Source organism: Labeo rohita, chromosome 13 (genome assembly GCF_022985175.1).
Source record: "Labeo rohita strain BAU-BD-2019 chromosome 13, IGBB_LRoh.1.0, whole genome shotgun sequence".
NCBI classification, from domain to species: Eukaryota; Metazoa; Chordata; class Actinopteri; order Cypriniformes; family Cyprinidae; genus Labeo; species Labeo rohita.
Window position 1 is genome coordinate 23,559,902 of NC_066881.1, and position 23,652 is coordinate 23,583,553.

Below are 23,652 nucleotides of genomic sequence, written 5' to 3' on the forward strand. Positions count from 1 at the left end.
CCTACTTGCTGAAGGGCACAGGTAAATAATGGGTTTATGTGACAATTGTTCACTTAGTTGTTTTTCAAAATTTAAAAAATGTTAAAATTGATAGCTTCTAATTATACTGAAATGTTGAATGGCTATAGTCAATGGTTAAATATTAGGGATTTCCTAGAGACATCAGTAATATTGGTGTCAGTGACACTCACCTTCAGTCATAAAAAAAAATTTACTTTTTTTTTAATGTACTGTCTTAATGTTGTTTCTACATTAATTTGATTGAATGTGAAATTCTTGCAATATAAAAGTAACTTTAATGTTAGGTGTGATTATTTGTGATTAATCGTGAATAATTTCAGAAAAAAAAAGATTAATTAGTTGTTGTTTTTAAATCGATTGACAGCACTAACATTTATCCATTCACATAATTTATTGTATAGTTAAAGGAATAGTTCACCCAAAAATGAACATTCTGTCATTAATTACTCACCATATCGTTCCAAACCTGTAAGACTTTTGTTCGTCTTCAGAACACAAATTAAGATATGTTTGATTAAAATCCGAGAGCTTTCTGACCCTGCATAGACAGCAATGGTAAGGACGTCGTTAAAATAGCCCATGTGCACGAAGAAAACTGTTTGGCAACAACATGAGAGAGTAATTAATTACAGAATTTTAATTTTTGTGTGAACTATCTCTTTAAAATGTACAGTTTGATGCCTTAATTCACCTGTAGCATTTAAGTGATTGATTTTAGTGTCATTTATTTATTTAAATTAGTGTAGATGTTGCCACTCATTTTGGTAATATGCAAATGAGTCTCTGGCCTCAGGTATGTGATTGGGCCTCGGACGATCATGTCACCCCCTCATTCAGCCATATCCCCTGTCATATCCCTAGACGATAATATTGCTAATTTAATCAGGTGTGAATTTCTTGTTTGGAATGGAAAGTGCTGCAATGTGAGAATCTCAAGCCAACACCCACCTTCATGAACAGCATAGATTAGATTTGAATCATTGTTGATGTTGTGTTCTCTCGCACTTTAAGACGCTGTTTGTTTCCCACACACCCACAAACAGACTTTCCCTCTCCCCTACATTGTGACTGTAGTTGTTCACAAGGTCACAGCGATTCTCTTCGCTTCTCGAGAGGGAGTTAGGGTGTGTGTGTGTTTTCTTCGGGGTTGGGGGGGGGGGTTCTTCCTGGTCTGTTCCTGATTGTATTATTTCCTCACTGGCTCCCAAGCAGTCTGAGACAAGTGTGTTCCACTGAAGCAGGAAGACAGGCCGTGCTTCGTCATACTCACTCACACACACACACACACACACACACACATATATAATGAATGTTTTTGTCTCTCTCATAGGTGAAGATCTGTTGATTGAGAGGAGTGTTAATCGTGGAGAAATGAATCCTGGAGAGGAGCGACAGCTCATTCAGCATAAGGGCCAAACAGCCAGCATCCAGTACAGCGTGCGCGTGCGCTGCGACCGCCACTACTACGGCAACAAGTGCAATAAACAGTGTCGTCCCCCGAGACGATTACTTTGGCCATTACATATGCAATCAGTTCGGCGATCAGCAGTGCATGGAGGGCTGGACCGGGAAAGACTGCAAGAAAGGTGTGCGAATTTGCTAACACTCACATGAGATTGCAGCAATTAGTAAACGACAGTGATCCAACAATCCAATTAAGTCCCACCATACATCTTTCCTCATTTAAGAACCCATTTCACTTGGATATACATCACACAGGGAAGAAAAGATATTCTGTCATTAATTACTCATCCTCATATCGTTCCAACCCCGCAAGACCTTCGTTCATCTTCGGAGCACAAATGAAGATATTTTTGATGAAATCCAAGAGCTTTCTGATCCTTCATAGACAGCAACACAACTGACATGTTAAAGGCCCAGAAAGGTAGTAAGGACATTGTTAGGAGGAGACAAAATTGTTGAATAAAGTGGTTATTTTTGTTTTCTTTGTGCGGAAAAGTATTCTCGTAGCTTCTGAAATAAGGTTGAACCACTGATGTCACATGGACTATTTTAACAACCTTTTTGGCCCTTGAATGTGGTAATTGCATTACTTTCTATGCAGGGTCAAAAAGCTCTTGGATCTCATAAAAAATAAAAATATCTTAATTTCTGTTCTAAAGATGAACGAAAGTCTTATGGGTTTGAAATGACATGAGGGTGAGTAATTAATGACAGAATTTTCATTTTTGAGTGAATTAATGCTTTAATATATTGTTGCAATTTATAAACAAATGCAAATTATTGACAGAATTTTAATCTCTTAGTCTTACTAGTCATAACTTTTATTTTTACAGGTAAGGTATCCCATGTATGATAAAGTTTTCATATTTCCCTGACCTCCAGCAGTGAACTCATTATATTTGTAAACACCTTCTTATTGTTGTCCTCATTCTGTGACTGTAAATTACATGCATAAATCAAGGGAGAGCAAAGGAATGTAATAAAGCTCATTCATATTTCTCTGTCTTTTAGCTATCTGTAAGCAAGGCTGCAGTGAGCTTCACGGAACTTGTGAGACTCCAGGACAATGTGTGTAAGTGTTGTTTGATCTCTCTCTCTCTCTCTCTCTATTCACAGGTCATGCATCCCGACAAGATGAATGAGTCTGTTCGTTAGAGTAAAATTGTTTCGCACACACATTTTCTGGCATGCACAGCCGCTTTAAATAGTCTTGAATGAGCTGAGCAGACAACTGAAGGATAATGTTAATATTAGCTCCGCCTCCCCCATGAATGTCTGTATTCAGAATGGAATACTAGCTTATTAATGAATTCTCTGCAGTGAATACTGGATGTTATTTTTAAATATATAAAAATGAATGCATTAAACATTTCAAAGAATCTATGCTACTGTTTACAGTTACAGACATATGAGCTTAGTGTGTTTGTCACATGATCTCTTCACATTTGCATGTTCAATTTGACCAGTGTTCACTTTTAAAAATGTAATTAAAACGTTTTAAATTTAACATTTGGCTATTTAATTAAATAATCAGTAAAAGGTGTTTAAAATGGTAGTAAAAGTGTGCTATTTGATATAGTAAGCATTGTAAAGTGGCCATTTGTGTATTACTGCACATGGATACTGAAAGTTTACATACAGTATGCCATACAATACAATGTCTGAGTTGTTTCTTTTCCTCTGTGTTAATTCAGCCATCTTTCAAAGTATGTGAGGTGGAAATGACCTTTGACCTCCAGTCTGTCTGGAATTCATTGCTGTCTAAGATTAGGAAAGAGACAGAGGTCATGACCTTTGTCTGCTACTGAAAAGAAGTTTACACTCCTGTCTCTGTGATACTCAGACTTCCCTCTTTTAGAGTTACTAATGTAGTGTACATGTGTAATGTGTGACACTAACAGAAATGAAAACTTTTCAAATGTGTAACCAAAAAGAATATGGAAAATCATGCTATGCTGACATGATGTAATATGTTTAACCACTGTTTGATAAATGCGTTCAGTGGTATAGATTCAGTTCAGGGAGGCTTGAGCAGAAATATTGCCCGCACACACACATACTTCTGCTCATGATCTGTTTGTTTTGTAGATGTAATTATGGCTGGCAGGGCCCACTGTGCGATGAGTGTTTGCGGTTTCCGGGCTGTGTGCATGGCACCTGCGCAAAAAAATGGGAGTGCATCTGTGAGAAAAACTGGGGAGGACTTCTGTGTGACAAAGGTAGGATGAGTCAAGGTAGGATGAGTCAGCATATTAGAATGATTTCTGGGGGGATCATGTGACACTGAAGCCTGGAGTAATAATGCTGAAAATTCAGCTTTGCCATCACAGGAATAAATAACATTTTAAAATATATTAAAACTATTATTGTATTTTTGATCAAATAAATGAGCATAAGAGACTTCTTTTGAATGGTAGTTTGCCTAAACAATTTACAAACATACACATTCACAATAGAACCCTTTTATATGAGATTGCTGGTGTTAAGACCTGAAATGTCTCACTTCACTCAAAAATGTTTTGTTAAGATAGCAAATGAATGCAGGTCGAGGTCTGTTCCCTCTCACTTGAGACATTCACTGACATCCACACACATTTTTCTACTCTGAATGGAGTGTTGTGACGACTTCTGCCATATTCTTTCCTGCTGGAAAAAGAAATGCATGTTGTTTATGTGTTTATTCCTGTACAGATCTAAATTACTGCGGCACACACAAGCCCTGTGTAAATGGAGGCACGTGTCTGAATACAGAGCCAGATGAATATTTCTGCTCCTGCCCTGAGGGTTACTCTGGCAAAAACTGTCATATCGGTAAGAAACCTTGATAAAACTCTGACAAAAGTATTAGAATTTCTCAAAGGTATTCTTAAAGGGGTCATGACATGGATTTTTTATTATTTTAATATGTTCCTTGAGAATTACTTAATGTTAATAAAGTTTTTTTGCACAAAAAACAACCTGTTTTAAAGGACAGGTCCTTTAAGGCTTGTCACGAATCAGCCACTGTTACGATTGGCTAACGCCATTGCATAGAAAACAGTATCAATGCCCCCTCGCTATTGCATGTGTTTAGACATGATAAAAAACCTGTCATTTCTAGACAAAGTATTATGAAGTAATTTAATTACAGTTTGTAATGCAGCTGCAGTCAGATCTAACACCACTTCATCTTTTAACAAATGTTTCTTTGTGAACTCTCAATGACACTATGCCTCATTTACAAAACAAACAGCTCTAAACAATCATCAGACATGATCCGGGATGCCATTAAAAATAAACTATCCACTTGTTCCTTATGTTGCGATATCTGTACAAAGACATGAAAGAGCTGTTTAAACCAAACACGTCAAAGCGAATGTTCTTTCACTTCATTTGTCCTATTGACGACAGACTCAAGTGTGTGGACTGTTAGAAAGCAAATGCCCATCTGTATACTGTATCCAGTGTAGACAAGATAGTGACGGGATTGTAATTTCTGTTTGCTTTTGGTGCAACGCGACACTCGCATTCTGAACGTCAATGGTGAGAAGATGACTATTCGTTCATACCTTGCTCTGGAGGAAGTGTTTATGCAAATGTTTGTGCCCAGGTGACAACCTTGCATCTCAGATCCAAACAAGCCGTTTTTGGAGGTTGATTAAATAAATGCTTTGTTTATAATGAAGAGGATGATTTAAGCCAGGGGTGCTCAACCCTGGTCCTGGAGATCGACTGTCCTGAGTTCAGCTCCAACCCTGACCAAACACACCTGAGCCAGTTAATTAGGATCTCAAGGAGCACTTGATAATTACAGACAGGTGTGTTTGATTAGGGTTGGAACTAAAGTCTGCAGGAAAGTCGATCTCCAGGAACAGGGTTGGGCACCCCTGATTTAAGCTATAAAACTTGCAGGATGTTAAATGGTACAAAGACCTCTTATATGCCAAAAGATCAGGGCAAATTTGTTTTCTCATGTCATGACCCCCTTAATGGTTAAACATAATATACAAATGTAGGAATGGCAAAAATAATACATGTAAAGATGTAAAGATAAATTTCCTCTCTGAGGACAAAGAAATACATGAAATGAAATATACAACCTGCGTTTTGAGTTTAACACGGTATACCAAAATCGTGTGTATGTGTGGTTTTGTACCTTACAGCTGAGCATGCATGCATGTCAAACCCATGTGCAAATGGCGGGACATGTCACGAGCTGGGATCAGGGTTTGAGTGCCTGTGTCCCCCAGGGTGGGACGGCCCAACTTGTGCTAAAGGTCAGAAGTCAGTCTTTTTTTTCTTTACTCTAGATGAGGCAGACTAAACAGAGTCTAAACTGACGTATCGTACATATTCATTTTAATTTTCTGTATGTTTCGTTTGTGCACATTTCAGATAAAGATGAGTGCACGTCAAACCCGTGCGCTCATGGGGGGACCTGCTTCGATCTGGTGAATGGCTTTGAATGTTTATGCCTCCCACAGTGGACCGGCAAGACCTGTCAGATAGGTGAGACCCAAAGTTTGCGTGAATTCATACTCAAATCTACTGGGGGTCACAAAACAGTACCAGGTTTAACTGGATCGTAGCATGTCTAAATAGGGGGTCGGATGGCACCTCTCAAATATCAGCTGTTTTTTTGAGTGTGCATAGTGCTTGTTTAATGTAATGAGGTGTGTAACTGAATGTCGCGTTTACATCTTACACCACAAATTACTCACAGTTGATTGTGTTACAGTGTGAGTGTGTGTCTTTGATTGTTTTTTTCTGAGTGCATGAGCGTGTGATATGCCTGCAACTATGTATATATGTTGGCATTGCGTGCTTGTATGTTTATTTAACCTGAGTTTGCGGGTATGTACTGTATGTGTGTGATATGGAATTTTGTCTGAGGCTGTGCGGTCATGGCAGATAGCTGAATATTATCTGTAACTGGACCCAGGTGATTTAAGTAAAGCTATATATATCAACGGGCCTGGCAACTGCCAAGACAGGGGCTAAATTTATCTTTTTGCGGGACTATATTAGAGTGATCATAGGGGGGAGAAAGAAGCTCGAAAGGGGTGTGGTGGAAGTATTTTACTCCGCTGCTGCTAGTGCGACAGGAAATGCTTTATTACCTGTAAACAAGTGCAGTGTGGAATTGTAGCCGTGGTGTCTGGTTATGGGGGCGGGTCGAGTTTCCCAGGTTGCACTGCAGTCTCAGGTGTGGAGCGGGCAGGGTTACCTGTGCAGGATTCAGAAGAGAGTTCGATTTCATCTATGCCACAGCATCAGTGCCATATAACTACAGTGCTACACACAACTTTTATTAGCTTTTTATACACACTATAGTCACTTATGCACATTAAAAATATTTACCAAGTGAGGGTTTGCAAGTTGAGGCCTGGAGTTGTTGAAAAAGCTAATAATTAATAATATTCAATGTAAAATAAAAAATAGGGCATAGTCTGATATGCTGCATATGTCGGAGTTATGATGCACATTTGTGACCAAACCAGTCTTAAGTAGCATGGGTATAATTGTAGCAATAGCCAAAAATACATTGTATAAGTTGAAATTATATTTAAAAAAAATTATGGCAAAAATAATTAGGGTAGTAAGTAAAGATTATGTTTCATAAAGATATTTTGTAAATTTCCTACCGTAAATATATCAAAACTTAATTTTTGATTAGTAATATACATTGCTAAGAACATCATTTGACAACTTTAAAGGCGATTTTTCTCAATATTTAGATTTTTTGCACCCTCAAATTCCAGATTTTCAAATAGTTGTATCTTGGCCAAATATCGTCTTATTCTAACAAATCAATGGAAAGCTTATTAATTTGGCTTGATGATGTACAAATTTCAAAAGAGAGACCCTTATGACTGGTTTTGTGGTCCAGGGTCACATTTCCTTATCATAGTGCTCAAACAAGAAACTATTGTTATTTACAACAGTAATGTTTTGCTGTCACTACTTTTATAATATACCTAAAACATACTATTACTATAACATATTTTACTCACAATTTCTACTCAATAAAATATTTTAGAGCTTGCCATAAATATGATAATAAAAATGATTATAAAAATAGCCATAAAAGTATAAGATTTTATTAATTTCTTTAACTATATGACTTTCCAGGTCTAAAAATCCCATCAGGAAATCAGGCTTCTTCATATATCCATGTTTTCCATGAATCCTGGTTCTTGTCAAAAAAATAATAATGATAAAATGTGAATATATATATATAAAGGGGTGAATTAAAATAAGAAAATAAGTTTTTTAATGCTTGTTATGTCTTATATTAAATCATTTCAGTCAATATTTAGAAGACTTTTTCCTCCTTTTTATGAGCTTCTGGTATGTGTTTTGGAGGCTTGCGATCATTGATACTGTAGTGATAATTCATACAGGGGATTTTAAATGTAGAGCTGTTAGTACAGAGGATGTGAATATGCCATGGTACATCATGGGAATCATGGGACATGACCGAGATCTTGTACTTGGTGGTGGGGCTTGAACTTCCATGCTCTCTCTAGCTCCCCTCATCCTCCTCTTCTCTCTCACACAGATGTGAATGAGTGTATGAGGAGACCTTGTCTAAACGCTTACGCTTGTAAAAATCTAATTGGTGGATATCATTGCAACTGCTACCCGGGCTGGGCAGGACCGAACTGTAATATCAGTCAGTATACAAACTCTATAAAGTCTGCAAAATCTATATCCCTTATACTTTTACCCTCTTTTTCTGCAAAGCAGCAAACTTTTGCTCTTCTTCTTCCTCTCCTCTGCTGATTAAAGCTGCTCTGTTTGTCATGAAGCAGAAAAAATAGCTTTAAAGGAATAGTGCACCCAAAAATGCATACAATACGACCAGCTTTGTGAAGTGGATCAGCCAATTCATTGAAAAGATCCGACTCAAATAAATGATTCGTTCACAAATAAGGCATTTTTCTTGTGAATGTTCCAAGAAAAGCACATTTTGCTCTGATCATCACACCAAGTTATCATGTAGCTTCAGAAGACTGCTTTTATGATGCTTTTATTGTGCTTTTTTGAAGTTTGAAAGCTTCTTTTTAATTGCATGGAAAGAGTGACCAACATAGTCTTCAGAATTAATGTATGCAACAGAAATGTGGTCATTTTTGAGAAACCAGTGAGAGTAAAGCTGTATTTTCCATCTTCAATTATTCTGTATTGCGTTGCCTCTTAATTGTGCATGTGTTCTGTTAATCTGCCTGCTCATGCATGTCTAAAAGCCATTTTGATCTGTTGTTTTCTTCTTTTTTGACACATTTTGGACCAGAATGTTGTGTTGATTGTTCATGATCATTTTACAGATGTCAACAGCTGTTACGGTCAGTGTCAGAATGGAGGAACCTGTCAGGTGGGCATATGACTATTTTATCTGGGATTCCTTTTTAGACATTCTGGGTTGAATCAGATGCACTGCATCCTCTACAACCAACACTCAGAACAATGCAAATTTGTTTCTTCACACTGTTACACTACATAATTCAGTTAGGTAAAAAAAAACTCAGTGCATGCCAGATTCAAGCCAGATTCATTACTGAATTTTTTGTAGACATTAGTGAATTCCTCCCTTTCTGACATTTTTAACATTTTTGTGATTGCTTTTGATGTTTCTACTGTATATAACATTTTTTTTTCAGAATAGCATAATTCATTGAAATAAACCATGAACAATCTAAACTCAAACCATATAGTTTTGCAGCCAATGAAGCTATACTTCATATGGAGAGCAAAAATTGCATATTTCTTCTGTTCTCAAGGAACCAACAGATGTTGGCACAGGTGCAAGCACACAAATGGTAAAGCTAAAGAGATAAAAAGAAATTGAGTAGGTGTTGGTTCCTTAAATAATAAACAACCCCTTTAGGAAAATACCACGTAATGGAATTTGTATTGGAGTAGGTTATCATTTCTTGGTAATTTGCTCCCTAACTTTTACAAGCTTTCTTGGGCTTCTGCCCTGCACACCTGTGAATCATCTCCACCTCTGTGTTTTTTTGTTAGGATGGTCGTCATGGTTATATGTGCCAGTGCCAGCCGGGTTTCTTGGGAAGACACTGCGAAGTGCAGCAGAGCAGGTGTGCCAACTCCCCTTGCCAAAATGGTGGACGCTGCCGTTCCCTAGCCACGGGTTATGAGTGCGAGTGTCTGTACGGATACACCGGAACCAACTGTGAGGTGAGGTCAATAATTACAGTACATACAGTATGCACACAAAGAACTTTCTTTCTCAATCACTCATTTGTTCTCTCACTCTCTCTGTAGGTGCGGGTGGATCTATGCAGTCCAAACCCATGTCAGAATAAAGCCCAGTGTCACTCTATGCAGGGAGATTTTTACTGCGCCTGCGCGGATGAATACGAGGGGAAGACATGTAGTCAGTTACGAGACCACTGCAAAACCAGCACCTGCCAAGGTAGATAAATGACCTCACTAAAGGCCTCATAAAGTTTATGATGTTGCTGTAGCTCAGTTAGTAGAGCGCAGCGCTGTTTGATTCCTAGGGAGCGCACTAGATAAAAGTTGTGCTGCGTAATATATGCACTGTATTAAGCTAACTACCATTTCTATTCCCTTTTGTATGTGCCCTTCTGATATTACACATAAACATTAATGCCAATGTTTGGTTAATCTTGTTTTGGGTGTTGTTCTTTTTCTTCATTAGTGATTGACAGTTGTACTATTGAGGTGACAACCAATGGCACAGCGACAGCGGTTCAGCGCATCTTATCAAATGTGTGTGGTCCTCACGGGCACTGCATCAGTCAGTCAGGAGGAAACTTCACCTGTGCCTGCCAACCAGGATTCACTGGGACATACTGTCATGAGAGTGAGTAATATTACACACATCCAAACACATTAAAGAGCCCAAAAATGAAAATTCTGTTATTATTCACCCTCATGTCATTCCAAACCTGTAAAGCCTTTGTTCATCTTCGGAACACAAATTGAGCTTTCTGACCTTACATAGCAACGTGACTACCACGTTTAAGGCCCAGAAAGGTAGTAAGGACATTGATAAAATAGTCCATGTGACATTAGTGGTTCAACCCTATTTTATGAAGTTATGAGAGCACTGTTTGAGTGCAAAGAAAATAAAAATACCAACTTTATTCAACAATTTCAAGAGTACCACGACCCACAATATACACACCCACATGCACACCAATTAATGGGGGTTTCTTTTCTGCTTTCTTTCTCAGATATAAATGACTGTGCATCATCTCCTTGTCAGAACGGAGGAACATGCATTGATGACATTGATTCTTTTCGCTGTGTTTGTCCAGATGGCTTTAATGGGCAGCTCTGTGAGCAGGGTAAACATATCCGCTCTACATGCTTAACTATTGTCTCTTATAGTAGTGGAGCACTAAATATGTTTAGTTAGAAAGAGATTTATGTCCACAGAAATGTAAAGAATTAGTTTAATTTCAGAATAAAATTTTCCTGATAATTTATTCCCATGTCCAAGATGTTCATGTTTTTCTTTCTTTAGAAATTACGTTTTTTGGAGGAAAACATGCAGGATTTTTCTCCATATAGTGGTTCCCAAAGGGGTTTCAACTTCCAAACTGGCTGTACACGATCCCAGCCAAGAAATAAGGGTCTTATATAGCGAAACGATAGCGTTTTTTTTTTTTTTTTTTTTAATAAAAAAGTTATATAATTTTTAACCACAAATGCTCATCTTGCACTAGCTCTGACTTTACGCATTGCGTAATCAAAACAGAAAGGTTGGAAAGGTCACGTGTGCTTAGTTCTAAGTTTGTGTACTTTGGTTCAAAAAGGTAGAGCAGAGTGAAAAACTTCATTTCACTTTTCTCCTCCAACTTCAAAATCATCCAACATCATTGTTTTACCTTATTTTGTAAAGGGCGTTTGACTTTCTTTGCATGTTTTGTAAACACTGGGTCGGTACTTCCGCCTACGTCACGTGTGCGTAATTACATAATGTGTGAGGTCGAGCTGATGCAAGACAAGCATTTGTGGTTAAAAAGTATACAAATTTGTAACTTTCTTAGAAAATGGCCAGTCGTTTTACTAGATAAGACCCTTATTTCTTAGCTGGGATCTTGAAGAGGCCTTTGAAGCTGCACTGAAACTGCAATTTGGAAGTTCAAACCATTAGGAACCAAACCATTAGAAGTCCACTATATGGAGAAAAATCATGGAATGTTTTGCTCAAACAAAGTATTTGAAATTTTAATAATTGTTTACAGTATTACTGCTGATCTAAGTCTGCTTTAGTAGAGGATCTAGCATATAGTTCGTGTTTTAGCATAATCTTCGCAATTGGAAGTAAAGTACACCAACCTAATTTACAGGAGCGAACGCTATTGATAATGTATCATTTTTATAATCATGTTTATAATCTTCTCTTTAGAGGTGAATGAGTGTAGTGGTGACCCTTGTCTAAATGGAGGCATATGCAAGGATCTGCTAAATGATTTCTACTGTCTCTGCACTGACAACTGGAAAGGAAAGACGTGTAACTCACGTAAGTGAATGAATGTTTTAATTTTTTTTTTAGGCATCTAACTATGTACTTGTACTCAAAGTAGATTTGTTGTTACAGGAGACAGTCAGTGTGATACTAGTACATGCGCTAACGGAGGAACTTGCTATGATCACGTAGACTCATTCCGATGTGCGTGTCCCTCTGGTTGGGGTGGCAGTACATGTAACACAGGTGAGATGGAAACCATAACACCTCCATGGTGACCTCATTTAGTCTGTATTTTTCTGAATGTCTGTCTGTCTCTAGCCATGAACAGCTCGTGTGAATCAGGCCCGTGTCTGAATGGCGGGACTTGTATTGGAGGGGGCAGCGTGTTCACTTGCATCTGTAAGGATGGATGGGAGGGGCCTACCTGTGCTCAAGGTAAGGCCACACCCACTTATCAATTCCTTCCAACTTTCTCTTTTCCAAAAATATCCGCCAACTAACTTAAATGGGATATTCCCAAGTGTTTACCTGTGATTGGACTTCAGGTGTGCTGGCAGGCTGTGATTTGCCCTGACAGGTCTAGTTCTGATTTATCAACTGGTAGTTCTGCCTTTATGAGATTCTTTCATTCTGTTTTCAGATGTTGATGACTGCAACCCTCATCCATGGTAAGTGATGCAACCGATAACATAAGTGAGGAAAAGTACAGAAAACAGAACAAAACAATCACTCCCGTAAACATGTCATTCAAAAAACTTGAACTTTTAAATCTGAATATAGAATATAAATGAGTCTAAAGCCATACACATAAGTAAAGCTACTAGATAATGCAACTGTAGCATCTTTATATTGGTAAGCTGGTAAGATAAACTATGTATTACTCAGATGCCATTGCTCTGTTCTTTTCTTTCTGTAGTTATAATGGGGGACAGTGCGTGGATGGGGTCAACTGGTTTCGGTGTGAGTGTGCACCTGGATTTGCAGGACCCGACTGTCGCATCAGTGAGTAAATAAATATGCAGATATCTCTGAATATGATTCAGCAAGGACTATACATATTCATGATGGGTTTTAAAACATGAAAAATACTTATGGTTAATTCACCCAAAAATGAAAATTCTGTCATTAATTACACACCCTCATGTTGTTCCAAAACCGTAAGACCTTCGTTCATCTTTGGAACACAAATTAATATATTTTTGATTCTGATCAGACACGTTCAAGGCCCAGAAAGGCAGTAAAGACATTGTTAAAATAGTCCATGTGACATCAGTCATTCAACCTTAGTTTTATGAAACTATGAGGATACTTTTTGTGCACAAAGAAAACAAAAATAACTTTCCTAATGTCAGTTATTCATGTCTGCCTCCATCCAATCAAAACCCAATAAACTGAGCCATTTCACTTGGATGTGTCACAATTTAAAAACGAAAAGATCTTACGCTACTATCGATACATTCAGACTAACACTCTACTTCTGTCACTCGCTTGATCTCAGACATAGATGAGTGTCAGTCCTGTCCCTGTTCATATGGAGCCACATGTGTGGATGAGATTAATGGATATCGCTGTGTTTGCCCTGTGGGACGAGCTGGACCGCGCTGCCAGGAGTGTGAGTTCCCACTGACAGACCACCCTACTTGTTTGCATTATGAGAAATGAAGTGTTGAAAATCTTTGCTGTCTACTCACGTCGTGTGAGCCCACCTTATCTGCAGCCAAACAAAACTGAACTAGACTAAATTGCCTGTTGCAGCAGGGGTCTGTGGTGGTACTACACAGGCTTGGCCAACTTTTGTGTGGAAAAAATTGAAATATGCATTAAACAAAAATACAGCTAAATGTTTCATTGTCCCTTACAAATTAACATGCATAAGTAAAATGTTATGATTATTTATTCATTAAAAAAATGGATGGCATGTTATTATTAGATAAATATTATTAGGACAGACTTTTATTTTTACAATTTTATATAAATCTTCCTATTTTAATATATTTTAAAATGTTATTTATTTGTGATTGCAAAGGTGAAACCAGTGTGACATGATCCTTCAGAAATCATTCTAATATGCTGATTTGGTACTTTTTCATCAGTTTTGTGGAAACTCAACTAATATTTACTTTTTTATTAATAAATAGAAAGTTCAGTAGAACAGCATTATTTTAAACATTACAAATGTCTTTACTGTCACTGTTGATCAAGTTAATGTATCCCTGCTAAATATAAGTAACTTTCACAGTCTGATCTCTCTTTCTTTATTTGTGTTCCTCTCCATCTCTCTTCATCTGTAGTTATTGGTGTTGGAAAGGCATGCGATCGCTCTGGGGTGCAGGTTCATCACGGTGAGCGTTGGGACGATGGATGCAACAGCTGTCAGTGCATGAATGGAAACATCAGATGCACTAAAGTGAGTCCAACTATCTACCTCAGACTGTGCTACTGTACCAACTAAATGCCAACTGTAGGCATATATAGTGTAAAATTTTAATGTTGTTTTTTTTTTTTTTTTTTATAATATAACATTAAACATGTTTAAATGTAGATTTATTTTTTTATTTTTATTATCACGATTATTTATTTTTATTTCAATGTAGATGTACACTAAAAATCTTACTGTTCAAAAACTTTTGACTGGTAATGTTTTATTTAAAGAAGTCTCTTCCGCTCACCAAGCCTGCATTTATTTGATCCAAAGTACAGCAAAAACAGTAAAATTTTGAAATACTTTTAGTATAGAAAACAGTATAAAAATATGTATTATTATTATGTTAAAAACAGTCCAGTAAAATTTTTTTCAGGTTTCTTTGATGAATAGAAAGTTCAGAAGAATAGCATTTATCTATAGTATTTAAAGCATCCTTACTAAACAAAAGTATTAATTTCTATAATAATAATTTATTTATATATATATATATATATATATATATGTACTGACTCCAAGCTTTTGAATGTTATAGTGTATAATGTTACAAAAGCTCTTTTTATTTCAGATAAATGCAGATCTTTCGATCTTTCTATTTATCAAAGAATCCTAGAAAAATGTACTCAGCTGTTGTAAATATTAATAAAAATAATTAAATCTAGATTTGAGCACATTATATAAATTGCATTTTAAAATATATTCAAATAGAAAGCAGGTATTTTAAACAGTAAAAATATTTCACAATATTCCTGCTTTTGCTGTATTTTGTATCAACTAAATGCAGGCTTGGTGAGCAGAAGAGACTTATTTAAAAAAAAATCTTGCTGTTCAAAAACTTTTGACTGGCAGTGTAGATTCTTCATTATTTTATTTTTTTATTGTGACCACAGGTGCATTGTGGTCATCAGCCCTGCTTGTTGCAGTCAGACTCTATTGAGCTACAGCGCCCCCTGTGTCCACTAGGACAAGAGTGTGTAGAGCATCATTTTCTGTCTTGCCTTCGTCCACCATGCAGTCATCTGGGTATATGCTCAGCTCCTGAACATCGTCAACAACCCACCAGTACTCGGTGCCTACCCAACAACGGCTACCTAGATGACAACTGTGCTCGCGTTATGCTTGTATTTGACTCAGACAGTGTCCCGCAGGTAAGAGGTTCACATTTAGTGAATGCTCAAAGTACTGAAAGACAGACTGATGGAATATACACAGCTCTTTATCTCAGATACACTTTTTTTTCCAATTAAAATGTTTTGGGTTTGTTTAACAGGGCTCTACTGCTGAAGGTGTTTGCACAGAGCTAACGTATCTGCCAATCACACGAACCCTGGCCAAAGACCACACCCTTTCCATTCTTTGTGACCAATCACCTTCCAGCCAAAATGCAGTGGAGGTTGCTATGGTGAGCTCACTTTCTTTAATCATCAGTCGTTAATCCTATAAAATTACCTCATCTCGTTGTAAACAAACCCTGTCTGCTCAGTACTCATGTTCAGTCTCGGAGCCGCTAAGAAAAAAAGGAACAAATCTTGACATATTAAAAACACCGGACATAAAAAAAAATAATGCTGAAGATTTAACTGGTTCTTGTTACCTCAAATTGTCAGCTCATCATTTGTTAGACGCTGTTCTCAAATGCCAACAAATACAAACACAAACTTTTTACTTGGAAAGTTGGCCCGTGAAGAAAATCCCAAGTTTCCTACTGCTAAACACAACTGTGGCGACATTTGTGTGTGCTTATCTCGTAAAAGCAATTACTCTAACATAACTTGAAGGCAGCATAAAACAGCGTGTATCAAAATACTCAATTTTTTCATCCAATAACACGCTCTTCCTGAAACCATCACATCTGTTTTCCTTCACTTCAGAGTGTTTATTTCTTTCTTTCCGTCTCGCCTGTCCTTTAAAACATTTCCCTGCCTTTCTTCCAGTTTGCACTTCTTCAGAAAAGGCCCTTAAAATCTGAGTCAAACAGCTTCCAAAGAGAGCTTGTAAAATTTGATTCTTTTTCTGATCTTTTTGTGCATTCAAGACTTGTTTTCTTTCATTTTCACTCATCTAAATCTTTCTTTCACATCAAAAATCCAGCTTTTCACCTTTGACATACCTCACCTGTCCTGCTTTACACCCTCTCGTCTTTCTCTCTTTATCTCCTTCACTCACTCTGAGACCATTTCTGTAGTAATGCAGACTCTTGGGGAAAGTTCTGGCCCTCTGCTTTAAGCCCTTAATGGCCAAAATCTTAGTTCTACTCTTTCTGTGATGTTGTAATGCTGTCAAGATTTATGTTGTAACATTGAAAGTTTTCCGGAAAAGGAGCGGTAACCTTTTATGGTGTGAGCTCTCAAAAGACTGTGCTTTTACTGATGTTATAAGCTTAGCTTTGGGACGTCCCCCGTGGACTCCAGCGTGGTTATACCCTGACTATTACCACAGACAAATTACATGTGGCTGGTCATGAAATTTAAGGGAAAGGTGAAAAACGTGTCCAGTCAGGTCTAACTTCTTTCATTTCTGATCTAGCATTTCATTTTTGCCCTCCTCTCTCTACATTCCTTTCCTCCTATTTTATGCTGTCTTTCTTCCTCTGTCATTCCAATGTCTCCATCATTCCTCCTTCTCTTTTCTCTGTCTGTACTTTTTTTAGTTTCAATTTTAGTATGCTTTCTTATGAAATCAAAGGAAGTAAAGAAGTAATATTATTACTTAACAAAATTTTTGTTTGAGATTTAAATGAGATTTTCCCTTATTAGTTATCCTAATAGGACAGGGACTTCCTCATTGCTTGCTACATAATCAAATGTTTGTTTTATGTTTTATTTTGTGGTTAAACTTTTCCTGCATGTCGTAATTTTTAATCCTGTGTCTGCTTGTTTCAGCAGTGAGGTTGTGTTTGATGAGTCTCTACCAATTTGGTTCTGTTGTTGTTTTTATTGTTTGATTTTACCATTGTACTGTCTTTTAAGGGTCAAATAGCATTATATTACTCTGTTCTTGTTGTTGTTGTTAAGTGATGTAGTTATGTGAATGCAAATAAATCATCAAGACTATAGCTAAAAGATAGGACTAGAGTCTAAGCAAATTTTCATTTGCTTTTTTTTATTCTCTCTGTTTTGATTTCCACAGTCATATGAGCAAAACACCTTTATTGAGGGACGAGCTCAGATAGAGAATGTTGTCCGCACCATCATTGATGTTTTGTCCAAACCTCACAATAGCAGTTTACTGTTGGCTGTGAGAGAGGTCAGAGTTGATACTCAGGACCCACGTCCCAAAGTCGGTGAGTCAGATGTGTCTCTTTTAAGCATTATAACAAATCTGTTCATTTATATCAAAACGTTTGGAGTCATTAAGATGTATTCTATTTTAATTTATTTTAAAATGCAGTTTAATCTTGTGATGCCAAAGATGAATTTTCAGCAGCCATTACTCCAGACTTCAATGTCACATGATCCTTCAGAAATCATTCTAATATGCTGATTTACTGTCCAAGAAACATTTTTTATTATTGTCATGTTAAAAGCAGTTGCTTAATTTTTTGGAAAAAAGAACAGAATTGATTTTAGAATCTACACTACCAGTCAGAAGTTTTCGAACAGTAAGATTTTTAATATTTTTAAGTCTCTTCTGCTCACCAAGCCTGCATTCATTTGATCCGAAATACAGCAAAAACAGTAAAATTTTGATTTTGTGAATTCAAAGCTGAATTTTTAGCATCCTTACTCGAGTCACATGATCCTTCAGAAATCATTCTTATATTCTGATTTGCTGAACAACAGAGTTAAGAACAACAGAGCAAGATTTTTCCTGAAATACAAATCATTTATAATAAAAATATTAATTGTAAAAAACTATACTGACCTCAAACTTTTGAATGGTACAGTATAGTGTATAATGTAAAAAAAAATAAAAAATAATATAAGATAAATGCTGATGGATCTTTCTAATCAAAGAATCATGGAAAAAATGCCCTTAACTGTTTTAAATACTGATAATAATAATTAAAAAATGTTTCTTGAACAGCAAATCAGCATATTGGAATGATTTCTGAAGGATCTTGTAACACTGAAGACTGGAGTAATGATACTGAAAATTTAGCTTTGATCACAGGAATAAATTACATTTTAGAATATATTCAAATAGCGGTTAGTTTAAATAGTAAAAATATTTCACAGTATTACTGTTTTTGCTGTATTTTTATCAAATAAATACAGGCTTGGTGAGCAGAAGAGACTAAAAACATTAAAAAAATCTTACTGTTCAAAAACTTTTGACTGGTAGTGTAATTTTTTTATGCCTAAAGTATTAAATTCTTTAAAAAACAAAATCTTATTGACCCCAACATTTTGAAGTGAATATATTTCTTTTCTTTTTTTTTTCCTCTCTCTCTCTACAGGTTACCTCATCCCATTGCTGTGTGTGCTGTTTGTGGTGTTATGGATCTCCTGTGTCATTGTGTGCGTGTGGTGGTTCAGGCGACGCAGGAAAGCGAGACAACGAGAGGACACGCAGATGGAAGAGAGCATCAACAACCAGCGTGGGACACTACTGAGCACTCGCACGCCTCACAAAGACAACACCGACCCACTGCAGGAGAACAAGAACCTGCTTTACCCTCTGGATAGGGTTGGAGACGGAGCTGAGCGAGAGGACGAGGAGGAAGAGGGAGATGAAGAGAGCGACAGGGGGCTAGCTATGCATAAGTGCTCATCTCTTGCGTACTCTAAAGGGGACGCCGTGTACACTATTCACACTACAGCCCCAAATCAGCCAAACAGGACACACTACAGCAGCAAAGACAACCGCTGCAAGAACAATGTGAACGAGAGCTTAAGCGAGCACACGAAAGATCATTACGTATGAAAGAACCAGACAAACTGGAAAAATGCAAGTATTTTTTGCCATCTGATCTGAAAGCTTCTGGGTTTGTGCGATTGGTGTTTTTCATCCTTTCTTCATCATTGGGTAGTCAAACGAAACGGATTTGTGTCACAAAAATGCAGCAAACGAGACATTCAAAGAAAATCCTTTTCTTTTGTTTACACTTGCACTCACTTTCCTTAAAAAGAAGGACATTTTTACACAAAGCTTAACTTTACGATTATGTCTGTGAACTGTGGTGAGACCTTTGACCCTTGGGGCTGAGGAGGAATCAGCGATAGGCAGCTTTAAAGTGTTTTTGATTATATCCAGACCTGCCCAAAGTCAAGTGTTAGAAGCCGTTAAATTTTCCAGAGGTATATATACACAAGTGCCTCACTGAACCTTCATGATAGCGCTTACCTTTTATACGCATTTCTCACACATATGTTGGTTCTTGTTTTTGTTAACAAATGGTATAGACTCACTTAAATGGGTAGTTCACCTAAAGGAAGATTCTGTTATCATTTACTCACTCTCATGTCATTTTAAACCTGTATGACTTACTTTCTTTTAGGGATGCCCCCTAATATTTTCGCAGAAAGTCGCTGAAAAAAAAAACCACACGAAGTGGCGAAATCACGCAGTCCGTGACAGATCGTTAATAGCTGGTTGATGTGGTAATATAATACATCAGGCAGGACATCCATACGCTCACCTATCGCTCATCGACCACATATATGGCTTTTCATCTTAAATATGTAGTAGGAACTTTACAAGGCAGCTCAATCTAATGTTAACCTAGAAAAATGTGCACTATTCAAGTGACTGTGCTGAGTGTGGAAGCTGAATAGTAGCGCGCTTACTGCATGACAGATGGAGGCGCTGATGCGGTCACTTGCTCTTAAAATACTATGACATTTTTGGACCTACAGATAAAACTAATACATCTTTCATATCTGTAAAGACTCTACATTTATTTGTGTGCACCCACAATAACAACAAAATGTTGTGCTTTTGTAAAATAAGTAAAGCAAACGGGATGCGCTTTCTGTGAACTTGAGCACGTCACGTCGAAACTTGCCTTATTACAGACATGAAAAATATATCTATAGAGAGTGAAATGTCTACTTTTAAATGAATCAATTCAAATAGAAAACAAATATTCTCAGATTATGTAATCCATGAAAAATGCACACAGGCGCATCTCTACTACGGAGATGACGAGTCAGTGTCGCCGACTTCATCAGAAAGCACTAGTTTATCAATAAATTATTAAAATGTTAATGCAGTGTTCTTTTTTCCCTAACACATGCATAATTATTATATTTATTATTTTTTGCTTTTTTTGTGTGCTTGATCGCTTATTAGGGTATGTAGGCAATTAAAGGCTCATTATTATAATTTTATATGGTTTATTAATAAACGTGCGACTAATAGTCGACTAATGCTTAAAATGAACGACTACTAGTCGACCAGAAAAATCTTTAGTTGAAGGCAGCCCTGCTTTGTTACATAAGAGTGTAGACAGTCACTAGTTGCATTTCCATTACCTTTCAAATTGCGCAAATTGAAATTGTGAATTGAAAATACGCCTAATGAAAACACGTCAATTTCGCAAAAACTCTCATATATCACAAAAATGTTTTTACACTCACATGTGGTGTTTTTTCAGGCAATTCGAAAAAGAAATATTTTGCAAAACTGCAATGGAATTTTATTTTTTTTTTTTTCCACATTTACAGGTCACATGGCGTATGATCATGCTTCAATGTACTATAACCTCCAAGAAACATATAAAGTATAAGGGGCTTTCCTTGCCATTAATGCTTAGACTATTTACACTGCACACATCGTTGGCGTGTTACAGCTCCGACGCGGCCACTGTAGTTAATGCTTTTTATATTCCAGCAGCACCGCGCACGTTTATGAAGCGGCTCTCCGCGCTGCTTCTGGAATGATACGTGCATGCGCCTCTTTCGATTAAATTTAGCCAAAATCCCACTAAAATCCATTGCCATGACTTATCACGAGAGGTAAAAAAATGTGTTTTAGTCGCATAACATCGTTTAATGAAAAACGCTGTAATTTTGCAATACTTTTTTAGCGACATTTATAAAATATCGCCAAGGTTTTGCACATCTTTAGCACTCAGTAAGATATTCTGTGGAATAATAAGTAAAGTTTTTTAAGGTGAAGACATTTAAGGTGCTTTTTTTTTTACACACTGATTTTGTTACCAAAAAACGGCATTTGGAACAACATGAGGGTGAGTAAATGATGACAAAAGTTTCATTTTTGGGTGAACCAGGATGCTGTTAAGTATAAAAGGTTTACTATTTAATTGAAATTCACCTTCTTTGGGTATTGGTACTCATAGTCCAGACAGTAAGAGTATTCTGCCTGATTCTCGCTCTGCTATTGACGGATTGAAATTATTGCTCTGTTTTTTTTTTTGTTTTGTTTTTTTTGTTTTTTTTTCCACGTGATAGCCATACTGTATAAACCAAACAGTTATGATGTAAAGAATCAAGGGCCACTTCAGTCAACAACTGTGTTGTCCCAGATCACTTGGGTTTTTTGGTCACACAGTGGGGGACAGTGATTTTAGTTCTTTAATCACTGAGAGATATTGAAAAAAATATTCATGTGTACATATGTAAATAGTGAAAAAAGACATAGCTGTGTATATTTGAGTTTAGTAAGTTATGTGACGCCTTTTTATCATTGTCTTTCTTAGAATTACTACTTTTTCTTATTCTCTCCTTCAGTCGCTCTCTTTTTCAACAGTGTCATTCCTTTTATTTATGTTGGTCAGAAATGTTTTATATATATATATAAATATGTAAAATGACCACAGGTTGGTAGTCTATCTGTGGGGACTTTATATGAAATGCTTTATAAGAAACATTAGATGATCTGTCATCATGTTAGAATAGATTATCTGTGTTATTTTTATGACTTTCCTAAAGAATGTTGACTAAGGATTGGACACAATGACTGTGCTGAAAGTAAAAAACCAACAAATATTTTGCCGCTGATCAAACGCTGCCTTTTTCTGAAGGTCTACTGTGCATCATTGGAGAAAGACTCAAAGACTTCAAAGAAATATGCTGCGTGTCCAAATCGTACTCTGTCTCTTTGGAAAAGTCCAACACCTGCATTTTCAAGCCAATGTCAGTGATGATATAATTATGTGTTTATATTAGTGTCCCAGACTGTCTGGTTTTTAAGTTGGATGTTGGAAGACTTTGGAAGATTTTTTTTTTTAATCTTAATGTTTTCAGAACATCATTGCTTGGTATTATGCTACAATTCAAACTGAACCACAAATGGACCAGTCTTGACCCACGTCAAGGACAGAAACACTTGATTTCAAAGTGTACCTTCTGCCTGAGTATTGTGTTGAATATCAGATTTTATATTTATAAAATGGTACTATATTTCTATAATACCATTTTTTTCAAAATAACACTATGAGTAAAGATTTACGGTATCAGAAATCCTCCCGTAGTCGGGGTATTTTTCCCTCCTTTATTCATGAGCTGTTCAGTCATATTTGATTGGGGTCAAATCAAATGCAATTAAGGTTTTTGGAAAGTCAGAAAAATTGTATCAGTGCATGTTGCTGTGGCTGAATGAAGGGAACAATTTATGTTTTTTCACTGTCATGTGTTTCATTTGATGTCTTTAGTGCACAGAAAATATTGGATAATGCAAAATGTGACACTAATTCAGATTCTGAATATTGTTTGGAACTGAAACACTCCCTAACAAGGAAAAAAAAAGGTCCATTACATTTCTGGCTGTGATTAGTTCTACATGCACTGATGCTCATACTGAATCTGGCATTTCATTTGTTAAATTTGTTTGATTTTCCCAACAAGTATTTATTAAAGACTTTTGTACCTATACGGTTTACAAGTTTTTATATTTAGCATTTTCTATTTAAAAGAAGACCTAAAATATCAGCTTACACCTCATCTGTCAGCTGCTGACATCATGCATGACAGTAAAATCCACAGAACTAGGGAAGAATCCTCAGAGAGCTGACGAGGCTGATAACAAGGGTTTTGTTTTGACTCAGCCAGAGTAACGATGTGTATCATCTCTCTTAAAGATTAACTTGTTCTAACTCATCCTGCGTCTCAGGGCTTTAATTTCCCAAGGAAAAAAAAAGACACACCCACATAAAAATTCTTCCATTTCTTTTCAAAACTATTCACCTTGGATTACCGGATCTTTCTGCAGGATGAGGGTGTAAAGCATTGGGGTTTTTATGTGACGTAAGCCTTAAAAGATTTGGAACAACAAATGAATTGCATTAATAGTCATGATTCAGACAACCAGTAAAGATATACTTTTGATCAATGCTAACTCTTGATCTTTTAACAGTAAAGACTTTTACGTTGTTACAAAAGATATTCAAATA

The 23,652-nt window shown here is 36.7% G+C and overlaps 1 protein-coding gene across 1 annotated transcript in view; it reads left to right on the plus strand.

The window, feature by feature from the left end:
* jag2a (jagged canonical Notch ligand 2a) overlaps window positions 1-20,958 on the plus strand; it is a 41,971-nt gene extending 21,013 nt beyond the window's left edge. The window contains 24 exon segments of the mRNA XM_051125456.1: window positions 1,352-1,515; window positions 1,517-1,607; window positions 2,497-2,557; window positions 3,574-3,704; window positions 4,177-4,296; window positions 5,628-5,741; window positions 5,860-5,973; window positions 8,027-8,140; window positions 8,796-8,842; window positions 9,493-9,666; window positions 9,754-9,904; window positions 10,154-10,318; window positions 10,692-10,805; window positions 11,873-11,986; window positions 12,065-12,178; window positions 12,254-12,370; window positions 12,576-12,603; window positions 12,852-12,937; window positions 13,434-13,547; window positions 14,227-14,342; window positions 15,248-15,505; window positions 15,628-15,759; window positions 17,487-17,640; window positions 18,757-20,958. Of these exon segments, the coding sequence (XP_050981413.1) occupies window positions 1,352-1,515; window positions 1,517-1,607; window positions 2,497-2,557; window positions 3,574-3,704; window positions 4,177-4,296; window positions 5,628-5,741; window positions 5,860-5,973; window positions 8,027-8,140; window positions 8,796-8,842; window positions 9,493-9,666; window positions 9,754-9,904; window positions 10,154-10,318; window positions 10,692-10,805; window positions 11,873-11,986; window positions 12,065-12,178; window positions 12,254-12,370; window positions 12,576-12,603; window positions 12,852-12,937; window positions 13,434-13,547; window positions 14,227-14,342; window positions 15,248-15,505; window positions 15,628-15,759; window positions 17,487-17,640; window positions 18,757-19,223 (3,260 nt within the window). The 3' untranslated portion in view covers window positions 19,224-20,958.
* The last annotated feature ends 2,694 nt before the right edge of the window (window positions 20,959-23,652 follow it).